This window comes from Puma concolor, chromosome D3 (genome assembly GCF_028749965.1).
Source record: "Puma concolor isolate L17-30 chromosome D3, mPumCon1.1.hap2, whole genome shotgun sequence".
Lineage (NCBI taxonomy): Eukaryota > Metazoa > Chordata > Mammalia > Carnivora > Felidae > Puma > Puma concolor.
Genome location: NC_141678.1, coordinates 6,365,123 through 6,390,063, shown reverse-complemented (window position 1 = coordinate 6,390,063; position 24,941 = coordinate 6,365,123). Strand labels below are relative to the sequence as shown.

At 49.1% G+C, this 24,941-nt stretch overlaps 2 protein-coding genes across 8 annotated transcripts; one reads left to right on the top strand and one right to left on the bottom strand.

Moving 5' to 3' along the window:
• The first annotated feature begins 16 nt into the window (after positions 1 to 16).
• Positions 17 to 14,326, top strand: DDX55 (DEAD-box helicase 55). Of its 2 annotated transcripts, XM_025933333.2 has the most exons (14): positions 25 to 191; positions 2,938 to 2,988; positions 3,083 to 3,169; positions 4,003 to 4,094; positions 4,174 to 4,236; positions 6,443 to 6,592; positions 7,116 to 7,305; positions 8,877 to 8,959; positions 9,696 to 9,827; positions 10,584 to 10,676; positions 11,541 to 11,655; positions 12,121 to 12,289; positions 13,094 to 13,386; positions 13,579 to 14,326. In XM_025933333.2, the coding sequence occupies exons 1-14, from the start codon at positions 84 to 86 to the stop codon at positions 13,753 to 13,755; spliced, it is 1,803 nt and encodes a 600-aa protein (XP_025789118.1). In that variant the 5' UTR covers positions 25 to 83; the 3' UTR covers positions 13,756 to 14,326. The 2 variants fall into 2 exon arrangements, with proteins under 2 accessions (XP_086537625.1, XP_025789118.1); XM_086681499.1 differs by lacking the exon at positions 13,579 to 14,326 and having other exon boundaries at positions 17 to 191; positions 13,110 to 13,267.
• Positions 1,389 to 24,925, bottom strand: EIF2B1 (eukaryotic translation initiation factor 2B subunit alpha). Of its 6 annotated transcripts, none has more exons than XM_086681505.1 (10): positions 24,778 to 24,925; positions 23,637 to 23,738; positions 21,970 to 22,106; positions 21,755 to 21,871; positions 19,968 to 20,084; positions 19,137 to 19,201; positions 17,853 to 17,928; positions 16,456 to 16,581; positions 15,243 to 15,453; positions 1,389 to 1,704 (listed from the first exon to the last, which is right to left on the bottom strand). In XM_086681505.1, the coding sequence occupies exons 1-9, from the start codon at positions 24,788 to 24,790 to the stop codon at positions 15,289 to 15,291; spliced, it is 918 nt and encodes a 305-aa protein (XP_086537631.1). In that variant the 5' UTR covers positions 24,791 to 24,925; the 3' UTR covers positions 1,389 to 1,704; positions 15,243 to 15,288. The 6 variants fall into 6 exon arrangements, with proteins under 6 accessions (XP_086537631.1, XP_086537630.1, XP_086537626.1 ...); XM_086681504.1 differs by lacking the exon at positions 1,389 to 1,704 and adding an exon at positions 8,821 to 9,123; XM_086681500.1 differs by lacking the exon at positions 1,389 to 1,704 and adding an exon at positions 14,427 to 15,062.
• Between the last annotated feature and the right edge of the window lie 16 nt (positions 24,926 to 24,941).

Genomic DNA, 24,941 nt, shown 5'->3' with positions numbered 1-24,941 from the left:
GGAAGCGGAAGTGCTCGCTGGCGGCGCCCAGGCGGCATCCCGGCGGCAGCGGCGGCGGCGGCGGCGGCGGCCGGGCGCGCGCTATGGAGCACGTGACGGAGGGCTCCTGGGAGTCGCTGCCGATGCGGCTGCACCCGCGGGTGCTGGGTTCGCTGCGGGAGCTGGGCTTCCCGTACATGACGCCGGTGCAGGTACCCGGTGCTGCCGGGCGGAGAAGGGTCCTCCGTGTGCCGGGGGCAGACGGGGAAAGGGAGGCTCTGAGCGGGCCAGGCCCCCCGGTAGTCGGACGCGGCCTGTGGGTGTGAGCTTTAGGTCTCGCGTCTTGGACCCGTCGCCCTTGCGGCGACAGGCGGTCCACACTCGGGGGCTGCCGAGCTGGTTAATGACCCTGGCAGGCAGGGGCAGCAGCGCACCTGTGCCAGGGCCCTACCCTCCTCCGTCCTTCGAGTGCCGGGGCCCAAGTGCCTGCTGCATCCCGGTCCCGCCCCCTCTAGCTGTGAGATCCGGGGCAGGTGACCTAATCTCTCTATGCTTTTGTGCTTTTTTCCTTCTCTGTAAAACGAGGCAAGTAATTACCTGTCTCATACGGTCGTTGTGGGACTTAACACAGGACGGTGTCGGGCACATTATGGGAGCTCAGTAAATATTACCTGCTGTTGTTATTTTGTGGACTAAGTGAAGGGTCCTGGCCCAATTTATTTATTTACTCAAATATTTATTGAGGACGTACCATGTATCAGGTACTTTTCTAGGCTCTGGGGATTTTGCTGTGTTGTTCTCCTGTCATGGGCCTTACTTTCTTACGCAGGGGAGGGAGAAAGGAGTAGAAGAATAAAGGAATTTGAGTTGGTGGAAAGTGTTACTAAGGGACGAAAACACACTGATGTAACAGTGACAATAAAGTACAGGATAGGAGGAAAGGTGAGTGTGAGAGAGGGCCTCTCTGAAGGTGTCACTGAGCAGATACCTGAATAATTGAGAAGGAGCTGGCTGTGGGGTGATTGGGGGCGGCAAGAGATGCAAATGCCCTGGGGCTAGACTTGGCCTGGGAAGTACAGAAAGAAGGCATTTGGCTGGGGCATCGGAAGTGCTGCAAGAGATGAGCAAAGCAGGGTCTACGTTGTGCAGGGTCTTGGAAGAGTCTGTATTACGTCTAAGTGCATAGGAAGCCATCCTAATGGGAAGCTAGGTAGGAAGGGAAGGGAGGTGACTGATGTGCAGGGAGTGGACCAAAGAGCAAAGAGGCCAGGGGGCCAGTGTCATGTGAGAGAGGATGGTGGCTCGGAGTAGAGAGGAAGCCGTGGATGTCGAGAAGTGAAATTTGAGATAGCTTTGGGTTTGTTGGACCAGATGTAGGGATGACAAAAGACAGGAATCTAGAAGGTGTCTGAGGGTTTTGTCTTCAGTAGCTCGGTGGATGGTGGTACCGTTTATTGAGATGAGGAGGGTTGGGAGAGGTAGCCCGTTTCTGAAGGAAGTTGACGAGTTTTGTTATGAAATACTGAGCTGAGCTGTCCATAAGATCCCCGGGAAAGATGTCAAGAAAGCTGGAGATAAAGCTTGGGAGTGCTGTGCACCCAGCCTTGGGAATGTAGACTCTGTCTCTGCCATCAGTGGTGATGATCAGGGTCTGTGCTAGTCAGTAGACGCATGTGGCTGTTGAACACTCGAAATACGGTGAGTCCAAACTGAGAGGTGCTCCAGCTGTAAAAAGTACAACGGATTTTGAAGACTTGGCATGAAAAACGAATGGAACGTATCTCATTAATTAATTTTTGAAATACTCATTACAGGGGTGCCTGGGTACCTCACTCGGTTAAGTGTCTGACTCTTGATATCTGCTCAGGTCATGATCCCAGGGTTGGGGGATTGAGCCCCAGGTCTGGCTCTGTGCTAGGTGTGGAGCCTGCTTGGGATTCTTTCTCCCCACCTCTGTCTTTCTGCCCCTCCCTTGCTCGTGTTCTCTCTCCCTCTCAAGATAAATTAAAAAAAAAGGTAAAGTATTCATTACATGTTGAAGTGACACTAGTTTGGATCTATTGGGTTACATAAAATATATTAGTAAAATTCATTTTACGTATTTCGTTTTCGTTTTGTGCCTACCAGAAAGTTAAAAACCGTGTATGCGGGTCGCATCATGTTTCTTCTGGACGTCAGTAGTCTAGAGCAGTTTCTCAGTCTCGGCAGCACTGATATTTAGACTGGCTAATTCTTTGTTGTGGGGAACCGTCGTGGGGCTTGTTGGCTGTTTAACAGCCTCCCTGGCCTCTGCCTACTAGATGCCAGTAGCACGCCCTCCTCTCTCTGGGTTTTGACAACCAGAAATGTCTCCAGGCATTGCCAAATGTTCCCCGAGGGCATAGGAATCATCCGGGTCGAGAACCCCTTTCACAGAGGTCATTAGAAGAGTCCTGCGTGTGCTGTGATGGGTAAGCTCAGGCCCTGGGGACCAGGAGTGGAGTCGTGGAGGGGATGACCTCAAAGCTGAGGCTGGGGCGGGCTTCGGGTTTGGCCACCGGTTGCTGAAACCACAGGACGAGGTTTCTCACAAAACCTAGAGGTTCTCTGTGGTGTTTCACATGAGAGGGTTTATTTGAACCGTTGTTGGTTTTTTGACCTGAGAGCCGGAAGGGACCCTGAAACTCAGTGTCTTCAAACCCTTCCTGGTCCAGAGAGGAAAGGAGGTGAGGCAGGGCTAGAATCCAGGACTCCCGAATCCCAGCTCCGCTTGCTGTCCCCTCCACGCTGTCTGTGTAGACGCCGCTGCTGTATTGCCTCTGAGCCAGCCCCGCTGGGGTGCCTGTGGGGATTCTGCTGAGAGCCTGCATCGTGGTGGGGTCCAGTGTGACGCCGGCCACCTGCTGGGTTCCTAGGGCTTTTGGCCACCTCCGTGGAGGCTGGCATTCTCTAACCGGTGCTTTGCATCTCTCTCTCCAGTCTGCAACCATCCCTCTGTTCATGAAAAATAAAGATGTCGCTGCAGAGGCGGTAAGTACCTCGTGCAAATGCAGCCCGCCCTCCCGTTTTCCCTCTAGAATGAACCGTGAGGAAAAGCCAACCAAATTTCCTCCCTCTTTGGCAGGTCACGGGTAGTGGCAAAACACTCGCTTTTGTCATTCCCATCCTGGAGATTCTTCTGAGAAGGGAAGAGAAGTTAAAAAAGCATCAGGTGAGGATAGCCATGTGGCTGGTTTTTCACTCGGTCATCGTAGAGTTCACGGTTGCGAGAAGCTGGCCAGAAGGTTGAAGAGAAAGGAGATCCGTCTTCTTTATTTGCAGATTCTGGATTTGTGAATTTGCCTGCCTGTTAAGATTTATTTGTGGCTGCCCAAATCAGTACTTCACTGTTTTCTTGCTCATTCATGAATTTGTGCAGAGCAGCAAAAAATCTGCATCACGTGATGTGCAGGTTCCCAGCTGAGTCTGAGCGGGGCAACGCTCTGCCGCCTTGTTTCAGCTCTCAGACTATACAGAGATGTCTTTCTCCCAGTCTGTTTACTGCTGTGATTTTTGCATTTTTGCTGGTGATTTGAATGTTTAAGACGGCCTCAGGCGTGGCGCCGAAGCACTGTTGAGTGTTCCTGGGCACATGAAGGCTGGGATGGCCCTTCTGGAGAAAGTACCTGTGTTAGAGCAGCTTCCTTCAGGCACGAGTTCCAGTGCTGCTGGCTGTGAATTCAGTGTTGGTAAACCAACTATATCTTATTTGAGGTGTCTTTAAACAGAAACACGCATACAACCAGCTTATGTACTAATGGACAAAACACGACCATATAACCGTGCCTTTCCCCCAGGAGCAGTGTCTCAGTGTTTGCTAAGTCCGTGCTGTGAATGTTGCAAACTGACTGTAATTCAGAGCAGTAATTGACCCGATGCTGAAGAAGCCTGGGAAGTGCTGTTCCTCTGGGGACCCTGCTCTGTGAAGTGGAGGGTCCTGGCGTGTGTGTTCAGCTGTGTGACCCTGGGCACTGCTGATTGTGTCCTTTCCCCCCACCTGGGCAGGTGGGAGCCTTAATCATCACACCGACGCGAGAGCTGGCTATTCAGATAGACGAGGTCCTAGCGCATTTCACGAAGCCCTTCCCACAGTTCAGGTAAGTTGGATGCAGCGTCCCCGTCCGCCATGGGTGGTTATTTTGCCTGACCTGCTCAAAGACCTGTTTCTTGTTTTAGCCAGATTCTCTGGATCGGAGGCAGGAATCCTGGAGAAGATGTTGAAAGGTTTAAGGAGCAAGGGTAAGTTTGCTTGCTTCTGCTCCTTTTCTTGCTTGTTTTTGGCATTGAACCCGAGAGGAAGCCATGCATGGTCTGGGCCTAACTGGGAGCACTTCCGTCAGCAGCTCCCTCTCCCCCAAAAGTTTCATTCTTTGGGCCAACCTCCCATTTTGCCTGCTGGCTCCTTCCCATAAGGCCCGGATGAGCCTTTACCTTTCAGTGAGTCTTACCCCTGCAGAGGAGAAGCGAGGTCAGGGTATGGCCCCTACTCTCCCCAGGCCGGCTCTATGGGACGTCGGGCCCTTGTTCTTCTCACTGTGGGCTCTCTAAGTGGTGTCATCCCACTCTTGGTCGTCACTGACCTTGCCCTGAGCCCAGACCTGCAGCCTCTTCTCTGCCTGGCGTCTCCTGGGCATCTCCCAGCTGTTGCAAACGTGTCTGAAATGGGTACTTTTTATCCCCAAACCTGCACCTCACCTGGAGTTTCCCGGTCACCTGTCCCCTCTGTGCTTCTCCCATGGTCACCTGTCCCCCCACCCCCCCATGCTTCTCCGAAGGTCTGGGAGTTGGCCTTGCTGCCTCACTGTCCCCTCCATCACCTCCCCACCTGATAACCATCACCGGATCCTTTGCATTTTCTCTCCAGAGCACACATCTCTAACCCTTTGCTTTTCTCGCTCGCCACGTCTCCCGCTCTGATCTAAACCACCTTGTCTCCTGGGCTCTTGCAGTGCGTTTCTGCTCTGTGTTTCTACTCTTGCCTTCTTATAATCCACTCTCCACAGAGCAACCGAAGTGGCCTTTTCAGAATGCCTGTCTGATCATGTGACTCACTGAAAACTCTTTAATGGCTTCTGGCCCTTAGGAAGGATTCTAATGTTTGTAAGGGGCTTGCGAGGCCACCGTTCTCCACTGCCACCGCCTTCCCATGCGCTTGCTGCTGCACAGACCCTGCTTTCTTCTAGGCCACTGCATGGGCCAGGCTCCCCGAGTCCCCAGGCAGGCTCTGGAGGTCAGCATTGCATCTTTAGAGCCTAGCACAGTGCTGAGCACACACAGGTGTTTAATGAACAGATGAATGTTTGAGTACGTGGTGGCCATCATCAGCCCTTTGAATTTTTTTCAGTCCCACCATGAATAAGGTTTATAATGAGCAGTGGTAGGTTTTGTGGCCAATTTGTTCGAGAATCTTAATGACGAGGAACTGCTTCTGTCGAGCTATACCACAAGATGGTTTTCAATAGGGGTCACAAAGTCAAGTTCCTGCAGGGGTCAGAGGATTATATCAGTGTGTGAAAGGGTTGGGGTGGGGATTGGTAGGAACTGCCCAGTACACGCTTGAGTACTCATCTCTAGCTGATAGTTGCCTTGCAGGAATCTGGGCTCAGTATTACCAGATTTTGAATTAAAAAAACACAACAATGTGGAATTCCAGATTCTTACTCCAGACTTTGTTAACCAGTTGGCTCCAGACTTTGTTAACCAATGGCATGTAATTCACATTAAAAACAACAACAAACTTCTTTGGGTGCCTGGCTGGCTTAGTTGGTGGGGCCTGCAACTCTTGATCTTAGGGTTGTGGGTTTGAGCTCCCATGTTGGGTGTAGATATTACTTAAAAATAAAATCTTAAAAAAAAACACACAAAAAAACCAAAAAGACTTCATGCAGGTCAGAAAGGTTGGGGTTGCATTTGGCCTTTCATCTGAGGTTGTGATCTTTACATAAAATTCTAATTCTGTTAACATTCTCATTTTATAGATGAGTTAGCTGAGGCTGAAAGTGGTTGAATAACTTGTTTTAGGTAGAGGGTCAGCAGACCTTTTATGTAAAGGAACAGAGGGTAAATATTTTAGGTTTGTGGACCACAGGGTTTGTCACAAGTATTCAGCTCCACTCTTGTAGCGTGAAAGCCACCAGAGACAATACGTGAAGGGATAGGCATGGCCGTGTGCCAGTGAGGCATCACAAAAACAGGTACAGGCCCGATGTGGCCGATGGGCTGGCCTCTGCTGACCCCGCCCCGGGTCTTGGCTCTGAACCTGATATGCCTCCCTCACGGCCCCAAGCTTTGCTGCTCTGAGCCCTGTCCTTCCTCTCAGGGCCTCACCTCCCTTCCCTGGAACTTCCACGACTTCTGACGGGGGGGGTATGTAATGCTTGGGATTTGGGATCACAGATATTCCCAAGATCCAGAGAGAGTGGTAAACATTACTGTGTTTTCAAAGTGGGAACATCATTGTGGCCACTCCAGGCCGTTTGGAGGACATGTTCCGGAGGAAGGCAGAAGGCTTGGATTTGGCCGGCTGTGTGAGGTCCCTCGACGTCCTGGTGTTGGATGAGGCAGACAGACTTCTGGACATGGGGTTTGAGGCAAGGTACCGGACTGTGGGCTTCGTTGGCTTTGGGCGATACTGGGCGAAAAGGAGAGCAAATTGGAATTCCTTTACCACCCTGTGACTGCCTTTATCGGCCTCCTCTGAATTTCAGATTATTAGGCGGTTTGATCCTTCAGAGTCTACCACACAGCTGAAATTCCAGTTCTGCTTAAGATGCATTTTCCTTCATGATTTCTTGCATGTCTTTTAAACAGCATTTTTGGGATATAATTCATCTGTTATACAATTCACCTATTTCAGATGTACGATTTCATGGTTTTTAGTCTCAAAAGTTTTGTCTTTGTTCTCTCCTTTTAACTGCTCCACTTGATAGCAGTATAATTATGTGTTCGTATTGGAGAAATCTTGAAAAAAGTGAGAGTATAGTCTCATACCCTGGTAATGTCTACTGTGAACACTGTAATGCTTTCTCTTCCTGTCTTAAAATATGTTTAGTGTTATAAAGTGGTATTTGTTAATTATGCTGATAAATGAGGGGTTGAGTTTGAGCCCTCTTTTTTAGCATAAATACCATCCTGGAGTTTTTGCCAAAGCAGAGGAGAACAGGCCTTTTCTCCGCCACTCAGACACAGGAGGTGGAGAGCCTGGTGAGAGCGGGGCTCCGGAACCCCGTGCGGATCTCGGTGAAGGAGAAGGGCGTGGCGGCCAGCAGCACCCAGAAAACTCCTTCCCGCCTGAAGAACTACTACATGGTGCGCACTGGGCGTTCTCCTTACTGATTCCTGCAGTTCAGTCCTAATGCTGCCTGGGGTCTAAGGTGCATCGTGGCACTGCCTCTAGGGCAACTGCCTGGAAGGTGGGGGTTGAAATCAGGCAGGCTCACCAGGTGGGGGGGTGATCCTCACTGCTGACGTTTCTGGGCCGGGCTGGTAAAGTCAGGAGGCCGGCCTTTCCCAGGCAGAGGGCGTGGTCCGTAGGTTCTGTGGCGTGTGGTCAGGATGGGTGCCAGGGCAAGGCCGTCCAATTGTACATCTTGGCTTTGCCCTCACTCACGAAACTAGACGCACTTACCGTACCGAGGAGGCTACAGCGCTACCCGCGTCACAGGTTGTGGTAAGGATGGACTTATTATTAGTACAGATGAAGGTTATTCGGCCAGTGCTTAGTACAAGTACCTATCAATAAACGGTAGCTTTGGGCACCCACTGTGGCTGGCGCTGCATTCTGCTAGCTCGTATTCACTTCCGTGGCTGCATGTAGAGGTACCTGAGTGTGTGAGGAGAAGCGCCACACTGAGGATTTGGTTTTCATAAAAATAGGGGGGATGCATACAGATGGGTTTAAATGTCTCTAATTTAGGGGCCTGAATGGAGCGCTTGATTATGTTAAGAGAGACTGGAGTCTGTCTCCATGGTGGTCTTTCCAGTTTTGTACATTCCTTCTGGAAACCTGTGTTCATCTTAGAGCCGTGATTTCTGAATGCGGGGATATATCAGAATCTCTTGGGGGCTCTTAAATAATAGAGATTCTTACGTCCAGTCCTAGACCCACTGAATCTGTATGCTGTGCCCAAGAATCTGCACTAACAAAAATCTACCCTGAGGGCACTTGAGTGGCTCAGTCAGTTAAGCGTCTGACTCTTGATTTTGGCTCAGGTCATAATCGCACGGGGTCCTTGCTGCGGGCAACGCGCTGAAAGCACAGAACCTGCTTGGGATTCTCTTTCTTCCTGTCTTTCTGCCCCTCCCCCGCTCACACTCACCGTGTCTGTCTGTCTCTCTCAAAATAAGTAAACACTAAAAAAACACTGTACCCTAAATGGGTACCTGGCTGGCTCAGTTGGTAGAGCGTGCAGCTCTTGATCTTGGGGTTATGAGTTAAAGCCACATTGTTGGGCGTAGAGCTTACTTAAAAAAAAAATCTTCTCTGGAGATGGTCTTATAGCTGGTGTGATCCCTGTCTGTATGCTGGGATTTGGGGACAATTGCATTAAAAGATTTTTTTAAGTAATGCCTACACCCAACGTGGGGCTTCAACTCACAACGCATGCTGTACCCACTGAGCCAGCCAGGTGCCCCTGGGGATGATTGCGTTAGATGACTGTGTCTCTCAGTTACATGGCTTTGTGACTTATATGTGTCAGCACATACTGATATCTATTCTGAGCTCGGTAGGCTGATTAATATACTGATAGAAGTGTGTTCTATTCATGGAGGAAATCAAGAGTCCTTAACATTTAAGGCTGAAACTGGAAATAGCTATGGAGGTTATTATTGTCAATAAATTTGTTTTTATTTTATTGGTTTTCCTTCTTTTTTTGCAGGTATGTAAGGCAGATGAGAAATTTAACCAGCTGGTACATTTTCTTCGAAATCATAAGCAGGAAAAGCACCTGATTTTCTTCAGGTAATCCTTCTGGATGCTGTGGTGGGAGAATCTGGGGCTCAGTCACATCCAGAATATTTAGGTACATGTAGCTCTAAGGTTTGGAATTCTCTCAGGAATGTTTTTGGCTGCAAATAGCTGAAAACCCAACTTTTGTGGCTCGAACAGGAGGCATTATTTTTCTCCTGTAGAAAGAAGTCCAGAGGTTAGGCAGGTCCCGACACTGGGTTAGATCTCTGGAGTGTCGAGGTCAGTGTTTCTGCAACTGTCCTGGCCTTTTGTTCTGTCTGTCCGTCACTGTCCTGTCCGCTGTCCTGTGTGCACTGAAAGCGGATAGAGGAGGAAAGGCAGAGGAAGGTGGAAGGGTATCCTTCACATCCAAGCTTTCTTAGAATCCCCTCCTCCCTAGCTGACTCGGGCTTTCATTTTACGGGCCGAAGGTGGGCCCCTCGGCAGCCGCTCACCTCGAGAGGCAGGGGAACTGAGTGTGCAGCTGTCCCAGCCTCGTCGTAGAGGGCGGGGAGGGAGGAGGTGGCTGCTGGGACTGGTGTTGGAGCGGCCAGCTCAGGGTCTGCCACGGTGGGGTTTGTTTCGGTGTCAGAACTCCAGAAGGTTTCGGATTTAGAGCTCAATGTGGATGATGCTGGTAGCCATTCTCCCAAAAGGGATTGGGTCATCGCCGCCGCGTCTGGTGCTTGCCGCCTCCCTCCCGGCCCTGGGTGGTCGACGACGCTGAGCCCGGTCTCCCCTCTCGCAGCACCTGCGCCTGTGTGGAATACTATGGAAAGGCCCTGGAATCCCTGGTGAAGGGTGTGAAGATTATGTGCATTCACGGGAAGATGAAACATAAGCGCAACAAGATCTTCATGGAGTTCCGCAAATTGCAAAGGTGGGTTAGCTGCCGCGGAGGTCACCCTCGGCTGGGGCTGTTCTCTTGGCCTGGGATCCTCTTTTCTGCCCTGTGTAGCCCAGGGCCCCTGTCCTCGTCCTGACCTGTCATGCTGTGCTGCACTGACCTCCTTAGGTATCACGAGCTTGCCCGTGAGGTGTCTTAAGCTCTGTAAGAACAGGGACCTGAGTGTTGTGTGCCCTCCTGGATTCCCCGGTATATGGCCCGGCACCCGGCCATGGGGTTTTCATAACTTGTGCGGATGGAGAGCGGATGGGAGCTATCCACTGAAGCCTCGTGGGTTGTCCTTGGGTGACTGCATGGGGGACACTCGCATCTCTTGGTGACCGTAATTGACTCTGTGTGTATAAGTAACATTTTGCTGCTTTTCTTAACTATTGAGCCTCCTGGCTGGTTTTTGTTTTTTTCCCGGTTGTGTTGTTAACAGCACTCTTCTAGGCAGAGAAAGAGAACGGACTGTTGCACTTCAGGAGTACACTCAGCAGGTTTTTCTTTTCAAATAAAAGTATGCTAATCAAAAATCCTTTCACTGTCTCCTCCCTCCCTCCCTCCTGTTTTGGTTGGGAATTTGTGAATTCCTAGATATTCTTAGGAGGAAGAAAAAGTCAAAATGTTGTTACCAAATGCTTCTGTGAGAGATTCGGGAACCTGTGTGTTACTGTCCCTGTCATCATCAAGGCCAGTACAGACTGATGGTGATCTCCTTACTCAGAACAGTGTTTTCTCATTTTCTAGTGGGATTTTAGTGTGCACAGATGTCATGGCCCGAGGAATAGATATTCCTGAAGTAAACTGGGTTTTGCAGTACGACCCTCCCAGCAGCGCAAGGTACAGTGTGACAGAATGTTACCCTCTCTGGGGAATCGGGCCCCACGAATCCCGAGGAAGATACACATAATGATGTTCATCAGAATGTTGTTTTAAATTTTTTTTTTTTTTTCAACGTTTATTTATTTTTGGGACAGAGAGAGACAGAGCATGAACGGGGGAGGGGCAGAGAGAGAGGGAGACACAGAATTGGAAACAGGCTCCAGGCTCTGAGCCATCAGCCCAGAGCCCGACGCGGGGCTCGAACCCACGGACCGCGAGATCGTGACCTGGCTGAAGTCGGACGCTCAACCGACTGCGCCATCCAGGCGCCCCCAGAATGTTGTTTTAAATAGCAAAAATGGGCGAACAGGTGAACCGTCACTGGCATGTCAAATAGTGATGCCATATTATGCAGCATTTCAGGTTATTTTCACATACTTTTTAAAGTTCTTGCATGAATGGACGTGATAGAATGTTTAAAGGAAAATAATACTTAACACTGCATGTGAAAGTTTCAGTTTTTCTCCCAAACATAGAAAAATGCGGGTGAACAGAACTCCTGAGCCATAATAGTTGTTACTTCTTGGTGGAGGGCTTACATAAGGCCTCTGCTCTCTTCTCTAGTTTTGCCTCCCAGTTTTCTACTAGGACTGTATCATCAGCTGGGCATAAGTGCAACAGTTTTCTAGTTCACAGAAATCCTGTCCTTACAGGATCCTTACAGAATCCTGTCTGGTTTGTAGTCTGTTTAACTGCCAGCTCTGGTATTTCTGACACTGGCGAGGGGTAGGGTTGGGACTGAGCCGTGGGGTCTGGCGGCCCTGTGCCTGCACCCTGCCGTTCTCACTTGGTGATCACTTGGTTCCCATCCTGTGTTCACAGTGCCTTTGTGCATCGCTGTGGCCGCACAGCCCGCATCGGCCACGGTGGCAGTGCGCTCGTGTTCCTCCTTCCCATGGAAGAGTCATACGTCAGTTTCCTTGAAATTAACCAAAAAGTAAGCGGTCTTTTCCCATATACAATGCCCAGTGACAGTGACGGGATGGATACCTAGTAAACTTCTTTTTGGGCACGTGGTCTGGAACTTAGCTTAGGGGTTGCATACTCACAGGGGCAAGCCTGGTGACGTGAGTGCAGGGACCTGGCTGGCTTAAAGGCTGTGGGGCGGCACCAGCCCCCGTTAGGATGGCAGACACTGCTCGGCTCCAGCTGAGTGTCAGTACTTGGGAACACAGACCTCGTGTTGGATGCTTTCCACCAGAAATCAGGATTGTTATGTAAAATCGATTTTAAAATTTTCTTTACAAAATTTCAGACCAAATAAAACACTTGGGAATTTGGGCTTCTAGGCCTCTGATTAAGGATTACCATGAATTGTTTTGCCTCTGGCTTTATTGGCACTGGCTCTGATGGGGGTGAGGGGATCCCAGCCAGAGGAGGTGAGCATGTTGTCTGTGTGCAGTGCCCCCTGCAGGAGATGCAACTCCAGAAAAACACAGGAGACCTCCTTCCAAAGCTCAAGTCCATGGCCCTGGCTGACAGAGCTGTGTTTGAAAAGGGCATGAAAGCCTTTGTGTCATACGTCCAGGCATATGCCAAGCACGAATGCGGCCTCATCTTCAGATTAAAGGGTAAGTGGACTGCACTTAATTGTGTCTCCTTCAGCATTATTACAGATGTGATGGTCTCACAAGTATTACAAATGTGAAGTTGCTTTGTTTTACACAAACCTTTAGGCATATACAGGGTTAATATTTTCTAAACATTTAAAAGGAAGTTTTCTGGGGCGCCTGGGTGGCTCAGTCGGTTAAACATCCGACTTTGGCTCAGGTCACGATCTTGCAGGTTTTGAGTTTGAGCCCGGCGTTGGGCTCTGTGCTAACAGCTCAGAGCCTGGAGCCTGCTTCAGATTCTGTGTTCCCTCTGTCTCTGCCCCTCCCCCACTCGTGCTCTGTCAAAAATAAACATTGAAAAAAGTTAAAAAGAAACAAAAGGAAGTCTTCCTAGGGTTTGCTAGACAGAATAAACTGGCTGCTGAGTATTCCCTTCCACTAAAACTGTAACTTTAATCCTAATTAAAATGGACCCCTTAGGTCATTTGGATAGAAAACAGTTACATTGGGGGTGCCTGGGTGGCTCAGTTGGTTAAGTGTTTGACTTCAGCTCAGGTCATGATCTTGTTGTGCACGAGTTCAAGCCCCATGTTGGGCTCTGTGCTAACAGCTCAGAGCCTGGAACCTGCTTCAGATTCTGTGTCTCCCTCTCTCTGCCCCTCCCCTGCTTGTGCTCTGCCTCTCTCTTTCAAAAATAAATAAAAACATTAAAAAAAACCCCAAAAAACTAAACCAGTTGCATTGTTAGGCACCTTCCTTGGGTTGATGCTTATAATCAATCCTATTTTGGGTGTGCTAACTCTGATATTTTGGTTTAATTAGATCTTGATTTTGCTAGTCTTGCTCGAGGGTTTGCCCTGCTGAGGATGCCCAAGATGCCAGAACTGAGAGGAAAGCAGTTTCCAGATTTTGTGCCTGCAGATGTTAATACAGACACCATTCCATTCAAAGATAAAATCAGAGAGAAGCAAAGGCAGAAGCTACTAGAGCAACAGAGAAAAGAGAAAAGAGAAAATGAAGGGAGAAAAAAATTCATAAAAAATAAAGCTTGGTCAAAGCAGAAGGCCAAAAAGGAGAAGAAGAAGAAAATGAATGAAAAAAGGAAGAGGGAAGAGGTACGGTGTGTTTTCTTTCTCAAACACCCAGCTGAGAATTCTGAGTGAATCTTATCAAAATAATGTCTTTTAGTAGGAATTGTGTGTGGCTCCCCTATCCTTCTGTCCTGTTGTGAGTTGGGTGAGAGTGTGTTGTTGCTGGTGGGAACACGTTGCTGAGGAATTTGGTGGTTTGTTGGTCTCTATACTTAGGGTTCTGATATTGAAGACGAGGACATGGAGGAACTTCTTAATGACACGAGGCTCTTGAGAAAGTTTAAGAAAGGCAAGATTACTGAAGAAGAGTTTGAGAAGGGGTTGTTGGCGAGCGGCAAGAGAACAGTCACCACAGCAGACGTGGGGATCCCCGCCTGGGAACCTGACTGCTGACACCGGCTTTGGGGAGCGTGGAAGAGTGCGGAGAGTGCGGGGAATGCGGCCAGCGGGCCCGGCACGGCTCACATCTGCTTTCGCTACGTGTCGGAACTTCACATCCAAGAAAGCTGTTCAGACTTGGGGGGCGGGGGGTTTTACACTCGTGGATGTTGTATTAAAATCACACCGGCCTTTAGGTGTAATGGAAGAGCGTAACTGTCGGAGTGTAAATAATAGATGTCAATATTTATTTTGATGGGTCACCTATAAATTAAAGCTCATTTTTCTGTGGCTATTTTATACTTAACTTTCTAACAAAGATACTGAGGTAGACTTGATTTTTGGCTTTTTAAGGTTCCTTAGTGTTTTCGGGCATCTGAGCTTCCTGGGTGTCCTTTCCCCTGGACTTTCGTTATCTCTTTCAGGGGCTGTACAAAACACCGGCATGGGGTTGCTGATGTTGCTGGGGTTCTTTTCAAAGAATAGTCCTCACCGCTGTTTTATGGGGGAGTATCTGAAAAACTAAAGAAGCAAATCCTAATCTGGGAAAAAATATGCCTCGTGTTGAATAAATTATTTCCTTCCATCTGACTGTCTTGGGTGTGTGACTGAAGCTGCAGAGGCCTCACCAAGATGGCCAGGACCTTTGGGCCTCGGGTAGCTCTCAGTACTGATGCAACACCATCTCAAAACCCTTCATAGAATTTATTTGAAAAGATGCTCGATTTGTCCCCAAGTACAATTTTAAAAAGCTGTTCAGGCACAAACAACATCTAAAGGAGATTCACATCTTTCACAGATGCAGAATTTCAGCTTATAAACGTTCTGGAAGGTCTTCATACGTGATGAGCCATATAGGATGCTCCTGCTAAATGCCGTTTCTGCCTTCCTCGGGTTCTCTTGCTGGTTTCCATTCTGTCTGCCCCCAGACCGATGAGGGGATGGCAGTCCCTGGCTCGTGTTCACCGCTGGAAGCCTGATGAGAACTGAACATGGTTTCTAGCCTTTCTCACAAGGCGCCGTACGTAATGTGTGTCCCGGGCAGCTATTAGTTCCTGAAGGGGCGCCTGGCTGCACAGGAAGGCCTGCATCTCTTTGATGCTTGTAGCAAATCAGTCTGGAGTGCAGGGAAGAAGGGAGGTGGGCTTGGGCAGGTCTTTCACTGGATAAGTAGCCAGTAATCTAATTTGTGTTTCTGGAAAGTGCCTGGAAACCACGAGCGCAATTCAGGTTGGGTTTTATGGGAACTATGAACACATTTTAGATGGGGCTGAAATGAATAAACAATTCTTGAAGTTTTAGGTCTTTAGTCTAAGTCTTCACTAAAAAAAAAAAAAAAATCAGTTTTAGGGGTGCCTGGCAGGCTCAGTTGGTGCGGCACACCACTCCTGGTCTTGGAGTTGTGAGTTCGAGCCCCACATTGGGTGTAGAGATTACTTAAACATAAAATCTTAAAAGCTTAGTTTCTGCCCGACTCACCAAGGGGTCAAGAGGCTACTCACCCCGCCCCAAGTGCCTCAGCTGCGCCAGCAGGGAAGGGTCCAGCGGTTACAGATACAACTTGATGAGCTCGTCGCTGACCGCTGAGGGTGTCAACACCCCCAGGTCTGTAAAGAGCAGTGTTATCAAGGAAGGAGATGTGTAGTCCACCCACGGGTGCTCCTCTTTGAGATCCTGTTCGGTCTGCACAGACTTCAGGGTATCTGCCTTATACTGAGGAGAGAGAAAGCGTGCGTTGGTTTCCCCCACGAGGGGCTCAGAACCGGTGTGGGCGTGGCCGAGCAGCCAGTGCGCTACCGTCTGAAGGAGCGCCCCGAAAACATGAGAAGCCGGCTGCGCAGCGCCCTGGTGAGGAGGGCAGAGTTGCAGGGGTGAGCCAGAGGGGGCGGCCTACTGGCCACCAGCCTCATCTAACGAAAACCCAAACCGTGTCTGCCCTCACTGGGGTGCTGGCTTCATTTCTCGAAACCTCTTGAGATAACAACTCACGCCGTTTACACAGACCTTACTTTGTGCCCAGCACGTGCTGAGCTTTTCTCCTGGGTCACCTCCCAACTGTCGTAATGCTGCCAGATGGCACTTGCACCTCGTTTCACAGGTAACTGAAGTTCAGGGCGGAAAACGAGAGCATGTGCCCCAGGTCACGTGGTTGTAAGTGGTGGAGACAGGAGCCGAGCCTGGACTCAACCATCCGCTCTCCCTGCCTCCTTACAGCCCCTTCACGTGTGTGAGAGAGACGGAGAGACAGAAATTCTGGGGACAAACGGATCTGACTCTGAGTTCGACCAACAACTGATCTTTGCATCCGAGGTGTTGGAGAATGTGACGGGAGGACAGTAGCTTACAGAAACACTCTTACAGGGGCGCCTGGGTGGCGCAGTCGGTTAAGCGTCCGACTTCAGCCAGGTCACGATCTCGCGCTCCGTGAGTTCGAGCCCCGCATCGGGCTCTGGGCTGATGGCTCAGAGCCTGGAGCCTGTTTCCGATTCTGTGTCTCCCTCTCTCTCTGCTCCTCCCCCGTTCATGCTCTGTCTCTCTCTGTCCCAAAAATAAATAAACGTTGAAAAAAAAAAATTAAAAAAAAAAAAAAAAAAAAAAAAAAGAAACACTCTTACAGTGCTTTTTCCCCAAAGGTTTCAGCTTAGACTCAGATACCCCTTCAAATAGGTAAAAACAACAACAACAACAACAACAACAGCAACAACAAACTCTTGCCTTAAACTTATCTGGGACATCTTGCTGGTTTAGTGGGAAGAGCCGTACAAACTTGAAACTTTCTGCAACCACATAAAAAGGCTTGTTCTGTGCTTTGGCGCACACGGCCATCTGGTTGGTTCCAATCTGGAGAGTCAGAAAAAACGTAGAAGGATGAGATCTTATGGCACATTTGGAGGTGTGTGATATGTTACATAATGCATGTAATTCTGGCTTTGGAATTAAAGATCTTTTAAACAAAGATGACAGCATAGGGGCCCGTGAGTGGCTCCGTCGGCCGAGTGTCTGACTTTGGCGCAGGTCACGATCTCATGCTTTGTGGGTTTGAGCCCCGTGTAGGGCTCTCTGCTGTCAGTGCAGAGCCTGCCTCAGATCCTCTGTCCCCCTCTCTCTATCCCCCTCCCCGACTCGTGCACGCTCTCTCTCAAAAATAAACGTTAAAAGAAAGAAAAAGACGACAACATAGGTCTCCAAAGATGCACAGAGTCAGACGCACACCCCAAAGATGCTAAAGGTCTTCAGTCCTTAGGCAAACACAAGTCAAAACCACCATGAGATGCTACTTCACGCCCACTGGGGCGGCTAGAATAAAAAACAAAACACAAGTGTTGGCAAGGACGTAGAGAAGCTGGAATCCTTGCACGTTGCTGAGGAGAAGGCGAAATGGCGCGGCTGCCGTGAAGAGTCTGGTGGGTCCTCGAGAAGCTGAACGTAGAATTACCGTATGACCCAGAAATTCCATCGTAGGTATGTACTGGAGGGGACTGAAAACAGGAACTCAAACGGATGATTGTGCACCCGCGTTCGTAGTGACATTATTCCCAAGAGCTGAAACGTAGAGAGAACTCAAGTGGACGTGAACAGGCGGATAAGCAAACGTGGTCTGCGCACGCGACGGGACGTTACGCAGCCGTGAAGGACGACGAAGCGCTGACACCTGCTACAATACAGACGCTTGGAAAACATCACGCCAAGTGAGGCCACGCCTCCAAGCCGTACGCGTGAAACCTTTATGTCCCATATGTTTCACTACACAGCACGTGGAACAAATTATGAAATCCTTCCATGGTAAGCAACGGATAGAGAAATGTTACCACCACACTACACCGATGTCTAATATGCCCAATTAGAAAACAAGCAGCCAAACCCAATTCCAATTAAAACATGTTCTGAGAAAAGATGAACTGCATTCTCATGGTTTACAAAGATCAAAGACAGGTGACCAAACTCTGGCCGCTCCAGTGGCCCCGGGGGACAGGGACACTGTCTGATGCAATGGTCGTCTTCAGGCTAAACAGGACTGGATGAGGGAACCGTAATGCCCGATGCCGCCAGCAGGTAGGGTGGCGACCTCTCCAAGCCCGGAGCAAGGAACCGTGGAGAAGCGATGTTCTCACCTTGTTAATGATGCCCCCGTTTTCAACAACCCCTTCAGCGCCAACTATGACAAGGTCCACTTTCTCCATGATGTAGCTGAAGAAATTAAAAAAAAAAAAAATTGCTCTATTTTCTTGGCTGCTGTTAGCATCACCACCTACCGACATTAATATTCCATTTTCAGCTCACTAAACCCCTCTCAAAACAACTTTCTTCAGAAGAGCACCTCGCCCGAGACACACCCTTGGCACTCTTACTAGTTCTGCCACCACGGGGCGTGGAAACCCACCGTGATCACACCCCCACAGTAAAACGTGCACAGCATGCTGCCACCCAGCGCACATACACGTATGGGTGCGGTAGCTGACCCAGGACTGATTCTCACTACGTGTGCGCCACTCAATTTTCTGATCTAATTCAATACGAACAAAACCACAATTTTAAAATCTGTGGTGGTCTGAAATTGGAAGAAAAGGCTATGTAATTCAAGAATCTTTCTGGGGCGCCTGGGTGGCTCGCTCGGTTAAGCCTCAGTCTTCAGCTCAGGTCATGATCTCACGGCTCGGGAGTTCGAGCCCCACGTCGGGGACAGCGCAGAGCCTGGAGCCTGCTTCCGATTCTGGGTCTCCCTCTCTCTCTCTGCCCCTCCCCTGCCTGCATTCTCTCTCTCAAAAAGAAAGAAACGTTAAAAAAAAATGTTTTTTAAATGAACAAAAAAATTTATAAAAAAAAAAACCTTTCAGGTAGGGTGAAGGTCAATTTATCTTTGACGATGAACAATTACGTACAGTTCTTCAACATGCTTACTTTGAACGCATTCTTAATTGCCTTAACCATCTGCCTTATGTGTTTTCTTTCCAAGAGATTATCCGTCCTGTTTTCTTTTGTGAGGTACCCTGTCAGTTCTCGGAATGTGTCCTTAGTTTTAAAAGTGAAGTTGCACGGGTAAGTCAAAGAAGCCCCGAGGGCCACTGAGGACAGCCTACGCCTGCTGAAGAGGGAGCACTGATTACGTGTGCTGGCCTTAACCCAACCTTTGCACCTTGTTCTTAAGGTGCGCCCTAAGACTACATAAGCGACTCCCACTCTCCACAACTTTCTACAGCTCTGTCTTCTGCGTGTACTATCAAGACTTTATCACGAGCTTGCTGGTCTCATGAATTCAGAATTCAATTCAGAAGCGGCACATTGCCCAATGCAGTTTTATGAATGGGACGCAAACCTTCAATCAGGAAACCCTGCTCCAAGCCAACCCCGAGGGTGGGTGAGGAAAAGTAACTGTGGTCAGGAAGACAGGAACTTACCCAACAGCAGCATCTAGGACCACAGTGACAGGGACGTTGAGGTGGCAGAGAGCTTTGGCCATTTTCTTACTGGAAAATGACATTTTGAGAACATTAGAGAGTCCAAGAAAGTCCCATAGTGCGTATGATGAATCACTTAATTTGGACGACATATCATATTGGCTTGAGACGCTGCTCATATTCACGGATTAAGGGGCACATCCCAAGATTCTGGACTAAGGAAACAAGAATTTGGGTTCTTTAGAAGAACGTATGTTTTAGGAAAACTACATTCTTGGGGACTCTGAGTAGGAGATACAAATGCAGAAAAAAGGACTAAGTTTTTCCTTTAATTATCTTCTGGAGAGAGATGTGAATCATCTACTCCTTGACACAAATCTTTCTGCAGACGTATTCAGTTGCTGTTCCTTTGATCTAACTACTAAATAAAAACCCTGGATGCCGTACCGTGGCCGACTGCAATTACACAGGATTTTTCCTCAGGGACAGGAACAGGCACAGCCGAAGGCAATGCTGACTATCTGGCAAACGGGGGGACGTGTTCTGGGTCTTCCCACACGGGTGCGAATCCTTAGTTTGCTCTTTAAAGTGACTGCTAGGGGCCCATCGGTGGCTCAGTTGTTAAACATCCAACTCTTGACTTCGGCTCAGGTCACGATCTCACAGTTCATGAGTTTGAGCCCTCTGTCAGGCTTTGTGCTCACGGTGTGGAGCCTGCTTGGGATTTTCTCTCCCTCCCTCCCTCCCTTCTCTCTCAAAATAAATAAGTGAACACTAAAAGAAAAAAAAAAAAAAAAGGACTGCTCGGCACATAACCAAGTGGAATGATACTTGCCCTGATAAATCAGGCTGTGACTCTGTAATGTACACCTTGAAACGCTTCTTAGCCGCCACTGCTGCCTCCAAAACTCTCAGGACCACTCTGGAGTAGGCGTGAGTTAATATTCGCTGTGGACCGAGAAAGCTCTGTCAAAAGGGCAAGCTTTGCAGTGATCACCCACGCTCTCTGCCCCTCAAATGCACGTTCCAGGCACCCCGAGGCTTCCCTGTACCCTTTCCCACAAGTCAACTGTAGGTGGAGAGGAGATCTTTGATGGCACATGTATCGTGGGCCCTCTCTTCCCACAGCAAGTGCGGGAGGGTGGAGCCTCCGTGTGGTGTGGCTCACAAGACACAAGTCTTTCTATCTGAAGGCTCTGTTAGGTTCCTTTGGGCCGGTTTTCCCATTTCTAAGACTCGGTTTGCACACTCAGGCCCGCAGGCACCAGGCAGGTCGCATGAAGACATGCTCGGGTGGGGCCAGCGGCAAAGAGGAGAGACCAAGCTCCAACGGGGTCACAATGGGCCTCCTGTTGCCAGATCATCGATTTTTCTTGAGAATCCAAGACTTAAGCGTTGGCTAATTTTTTTTAGTTTATAGATACTACTTGGGGTAAACACAACCCATTTGTGGACCGGATACAATGTACAGATGCTCGCTTAACTGTGTTCTAGGCAACAGACTACGCGGTTCTGTATATGCGAAAGGGATGGATATAGCACCGTAGCTCTTTTCCGGGCCTCCTGAGAGCCTGTAAGAAATACAGCTTCTCAGCCCCCTAAGATCTACTGAATCGGAATCTGCATTAAGATCCCCAGGTGGTTCATCCACAAGGTGAAATGTGGGCAGCTCTGCTCTGAATTTAGTCTAAATCAGCACGGATGCAGGTGGGTATCACACCTTCCAACACACCAGAGCAAACGAAACCTGCCGAATACTGAGTGCGGGGGGCAGTCTGGCGGGAGGAGAAGGCCTCAGCGAGAGGCAGTCGTAATCTTGCCTCCACTCGAGCAAAAGTGGCTTTGTTTGCAACCGGCGTTTGTACAAGCTCTACTCGCTATTACATCGTTTACTGAATAACACACTTCAAAGGTTGGGAAGGGGATAATAAAACCGAGGACAAGATTTCAGAGTCAAAATGCAAGTAAATGATTTTATGGTCCGTGGAGGCTTGGCTGGCAGAAGAGGGACGCCGTGGGAGAGACGTCATCAAAGTTTTACTGCCCCTTTGCCGGGGACTGGCTTAACCTGCAGCTCCTGTCCTCGCTCAACCTGTACTTGGCAGCTCTGTGTCTCTGAAACAGCACTGGAAACGAACGCACGGACATTATCGCAAGCTAGTGCTAACCTTCACCTTCACCTTCACATCAGGATGACCCAGTGCCAAGAGCTGTTATGTGCGGACTGAATTTTGATTTAGTACACATCCAGTAATGAAAATGCTTCTTTGGTGAGACAGCCTATTAAAATCAAAGAATCATCCGTGCTCTCCCAGGGTTTTTCTCCACCTGTTTGATAGGACAGCCTCTGTAACCACATTTACACATTTGTGTAGTGCTTGCTGTGTGCCAGGCATAGTACACAGTCCTTAGATCATCTCAGTACCTCCTCCCACAACAGCCTGATGAGGTAGGTGCTGTTACTACCTTTATGTAACATGAGAAAACTGCAGCACAGAGAGGTTAAGTAACTTGTCCAAGGTGAGACAGCAAGTAAGTGGCACGGAGAGATGTTACCCCAGGAGTCTAACTCCAAGATCCTTGCTCCTAGTTACCACACACCCCGGAAATCTACTCACCGCCCCATCTTTGATGAAAGTATGGCACAGATCTGCAATTTTATTTCTCGATAGGGATATTCTCCTGAGAAAAAGTTCTCCCCGCTCAATCATGATCTTTTTACATTTAGAGTAATCCTGGGAAGAAAGGAGCAGAATGAGGGGAAGGGCAAGATCCAGGAGAGTATTTGTAGCCAAACAAAGGAGAAAGGTAACCCAAGGAGGGCAGTGCTTACCGAGTATTCCAAGGAGGTGAGGCTAATAAAGCGTAGGAAGAGCTCCCCGCCTGAGGACACGGCCACAGAGGAGTCCACGCCACACAGGGTTTCTATGGCACTGGTGAGGTTTGCTCTCAGGCCCTGGATGGTCTCCCCTGGATTGATCACACGAGGAAGGCGATGTTCGTTTAAGTATCACAGCCCCTTGGTGTGTCTGTGATTCATTCACTTATTCAACCAGTGTTTCCCGAACGCATCCCGTATGCTAGAGACACATCAGTGAGCAGATGGACAGGGTCCCTGCTCTGATGGGACTCCCTCTCTAGTGGAAGAGGCAGACGGTAAACAAACACACAAAGAAACACACAAGTCACAGACCCAACAAGGACAGAGAAAAGCAGAATGATGAGAAAGGTGGGGCTACTTTGGAAAGAGCTAAAAGGGGTGGCCCCTGGAATGGAGGCCATTGAAACTGAGACCCGAGTAAGAAAAGATCCAGCCACATAAAGAGCCAGTAGGAAAAGGTTACAGGTACAGACTCTAACCACAAAGACCCTGAGATGGGGACAAACTTGACAGGACAGAGAGAGGCCGCCAGGGCCGAAGCACAGTCTAGTGAGGGATGGCCTGGAAGGAAAGTAAGCAGAAGTGGCAGATGAGGTGTGCGAGGCGGTTCAGGCAGGGCTTAGCTGTTTGCGTGTTACTGCACGTACAACGGGAAGACTCCAGAGGTCATCTTAGACACACGTCTCTAGGCCAGCCCTTCACACGCAAGAAGGCACTTTACTGTTGTTGTTACTTTGCTTATATAAGATATCATGCTATACCAAGAAACTTACATGTAGGATGCCTGAATTAGGTGATCACAGCGAGTGACACTCATACTAAAATTTATTCTGTAGCATTCTTTGTAGCAACTGCACAAATTCTGGCACATGACAGAAACTCAATAAACACTTATAAAGCTGAGCTATTGCTATAATTTAAGCTTCATGGTTGACTTGCTACAACATGGTCACTCTTGGAGAGCCTGGGTGGTTGAGTGAAGCGTCTAATTTCGGCTTATGTCATGATCTCAGAGTTCGTGGGTTCAAGCCCCGCATTGGGCTCCACGCTGGTGGTGTAGCATCTGCTTGGGCTTTTCTCTCCTCCCTCTGCTCCCACCCCCTTTCCAAATAAATAAGTATATTAGAAACAAACAAACAAAAAACATGGTCACTCTTGATTCAAAGTTCATCTCACTTTTGAAAGGGGACCCATTTAATGATGACTGGGGGGCTCTCTCCAGGTTAAAAGGAAGACTGAGGGGAGCCTGGGTGGCTCAGTCAGTTAAGTGTCCGACTTTGGCTCAGGTCATGATCTCAAGCCTCATGAGTTTGAGCCCCGCATCGGGCTCTGTGCTGACAGCTTGGAGCCTGGAACTTGCTTCAGATTTTGTGTCTCCCTCTCTCTCTGCCCCTCCCCCCTCCCCCACTCTCCTCTCTCTCTCTTTCTCTCTCTCTCTCTCTCAAAATAAATAAACGTTAAAAACAAAACAAAACAAAACGAAGACTGAAATGAAGGAGAAGCTGAGCTTGGAGCTGCATCACCTTATGAAGGCCACACACCTTTTCACTTTCTACCCCTCTAACAGTCATTAGAAGCCTTTCCCTACACCCAAAGTGTTCGAATCCGACCCTCTTCACCTTTATCTCTCTTCAAGAATTCCAGCAAAGTCCGGATGGCGGCTACTGCTGAGGCCATGTCAGGATCTTCCTTCATCTGGGACTTAAAATATTCAATTAGCTCTGGGAAGGGACAAAAAAAGCAATTCACCAAACTCATTTAGCAGGATGTAAGAGCAGAGAGGTTTTCACTTAGAAGCAAACTAATTTTAAAAATACTTTCTTTTCAGGATGTTTGGCTTCAGGGGCATTATAAATGTTGACGGGAATACACTTTAGTATTCACAAGCTCTCTTTCTCGTTTTGAGAAAGCTATCTGTTCATAATGGTATAAAATTGAAGCACCACCAAATGATAGTGGAAGGTCATCCTCCCTCTTAACCTGGACTCCACATCGTGGGAGAATCCCAGAGTCAACCTCTCCAGACAGTCTATGCTAATTCAAGCCTGTTCACCTGCTTACATATATACATGTACGTGCAGAGGTCCATCCCCCTCTTATTTTCTTAAATGATAAGTATCATACATGTTAGTTCCCTCTTGTACCTCACTTAGTAAAACACCTTGATAACCACTAGACCTGCACATCAAATATGCCTTTCAAAAAAATTCCAGGGGCGCCTGGTGGCTCAGTGGGTGAAGCGTGGGACTTCCGCTCCGGTCATGATCTCACTATGAGTTCCAGCCCTGCACCCGGCTCTGTGCTGACAGCTCAGAGCCTGGAGCCTGCTTCGGATTCTGTGTGTCCCTCTCTCTCTGCCCCTCCCCTGCTCACGCTCTGTCTCTCTCTCAAGAAAATAAATAAACATTAAAAAAAATTCCAGTACTAGATCCAATAAAGCAGGGAATCTTACTCATATTTTACATATGAAGAAATCAAGACTGGGGAGACCTGCACCCCTGGCCCAAGTGTCCCTTTTTCGGAGGAGGGCACTGGAAACTGTTGGAAGAGGAAGGCCTGGGATACCCTGGGGACCCAGCCCGTGGATACAGGGGCAGCGAGAGAGATTTAGTTGCCACTAGAAGCAGCGCCTCCAGACGAGCAGCCTAAGCTTGGAAAGGGACTTCTCGCAGAGCGCAGCCTGGGCGTGCGAGGTGGAGGGACCCCGGCGTGGCTCCGCTTTAAGCCCAGCAGGCCCCGGCCCTGCCCGTCCCGACTTACCCTTGTCGTCCATGGTGCCCTCCGGACCGCGGAGCCCGAGGGGACCAGGGCCGCCCGCGCTGCGGGGAAGCGTCCCCCGACCGGTGTGGTTCTCAGCCGCAGACACGGTCAGCACGCACCCCGAGTCCACACTCCACTTCCGGCGCTTTGGCGGGGCGGGGCCG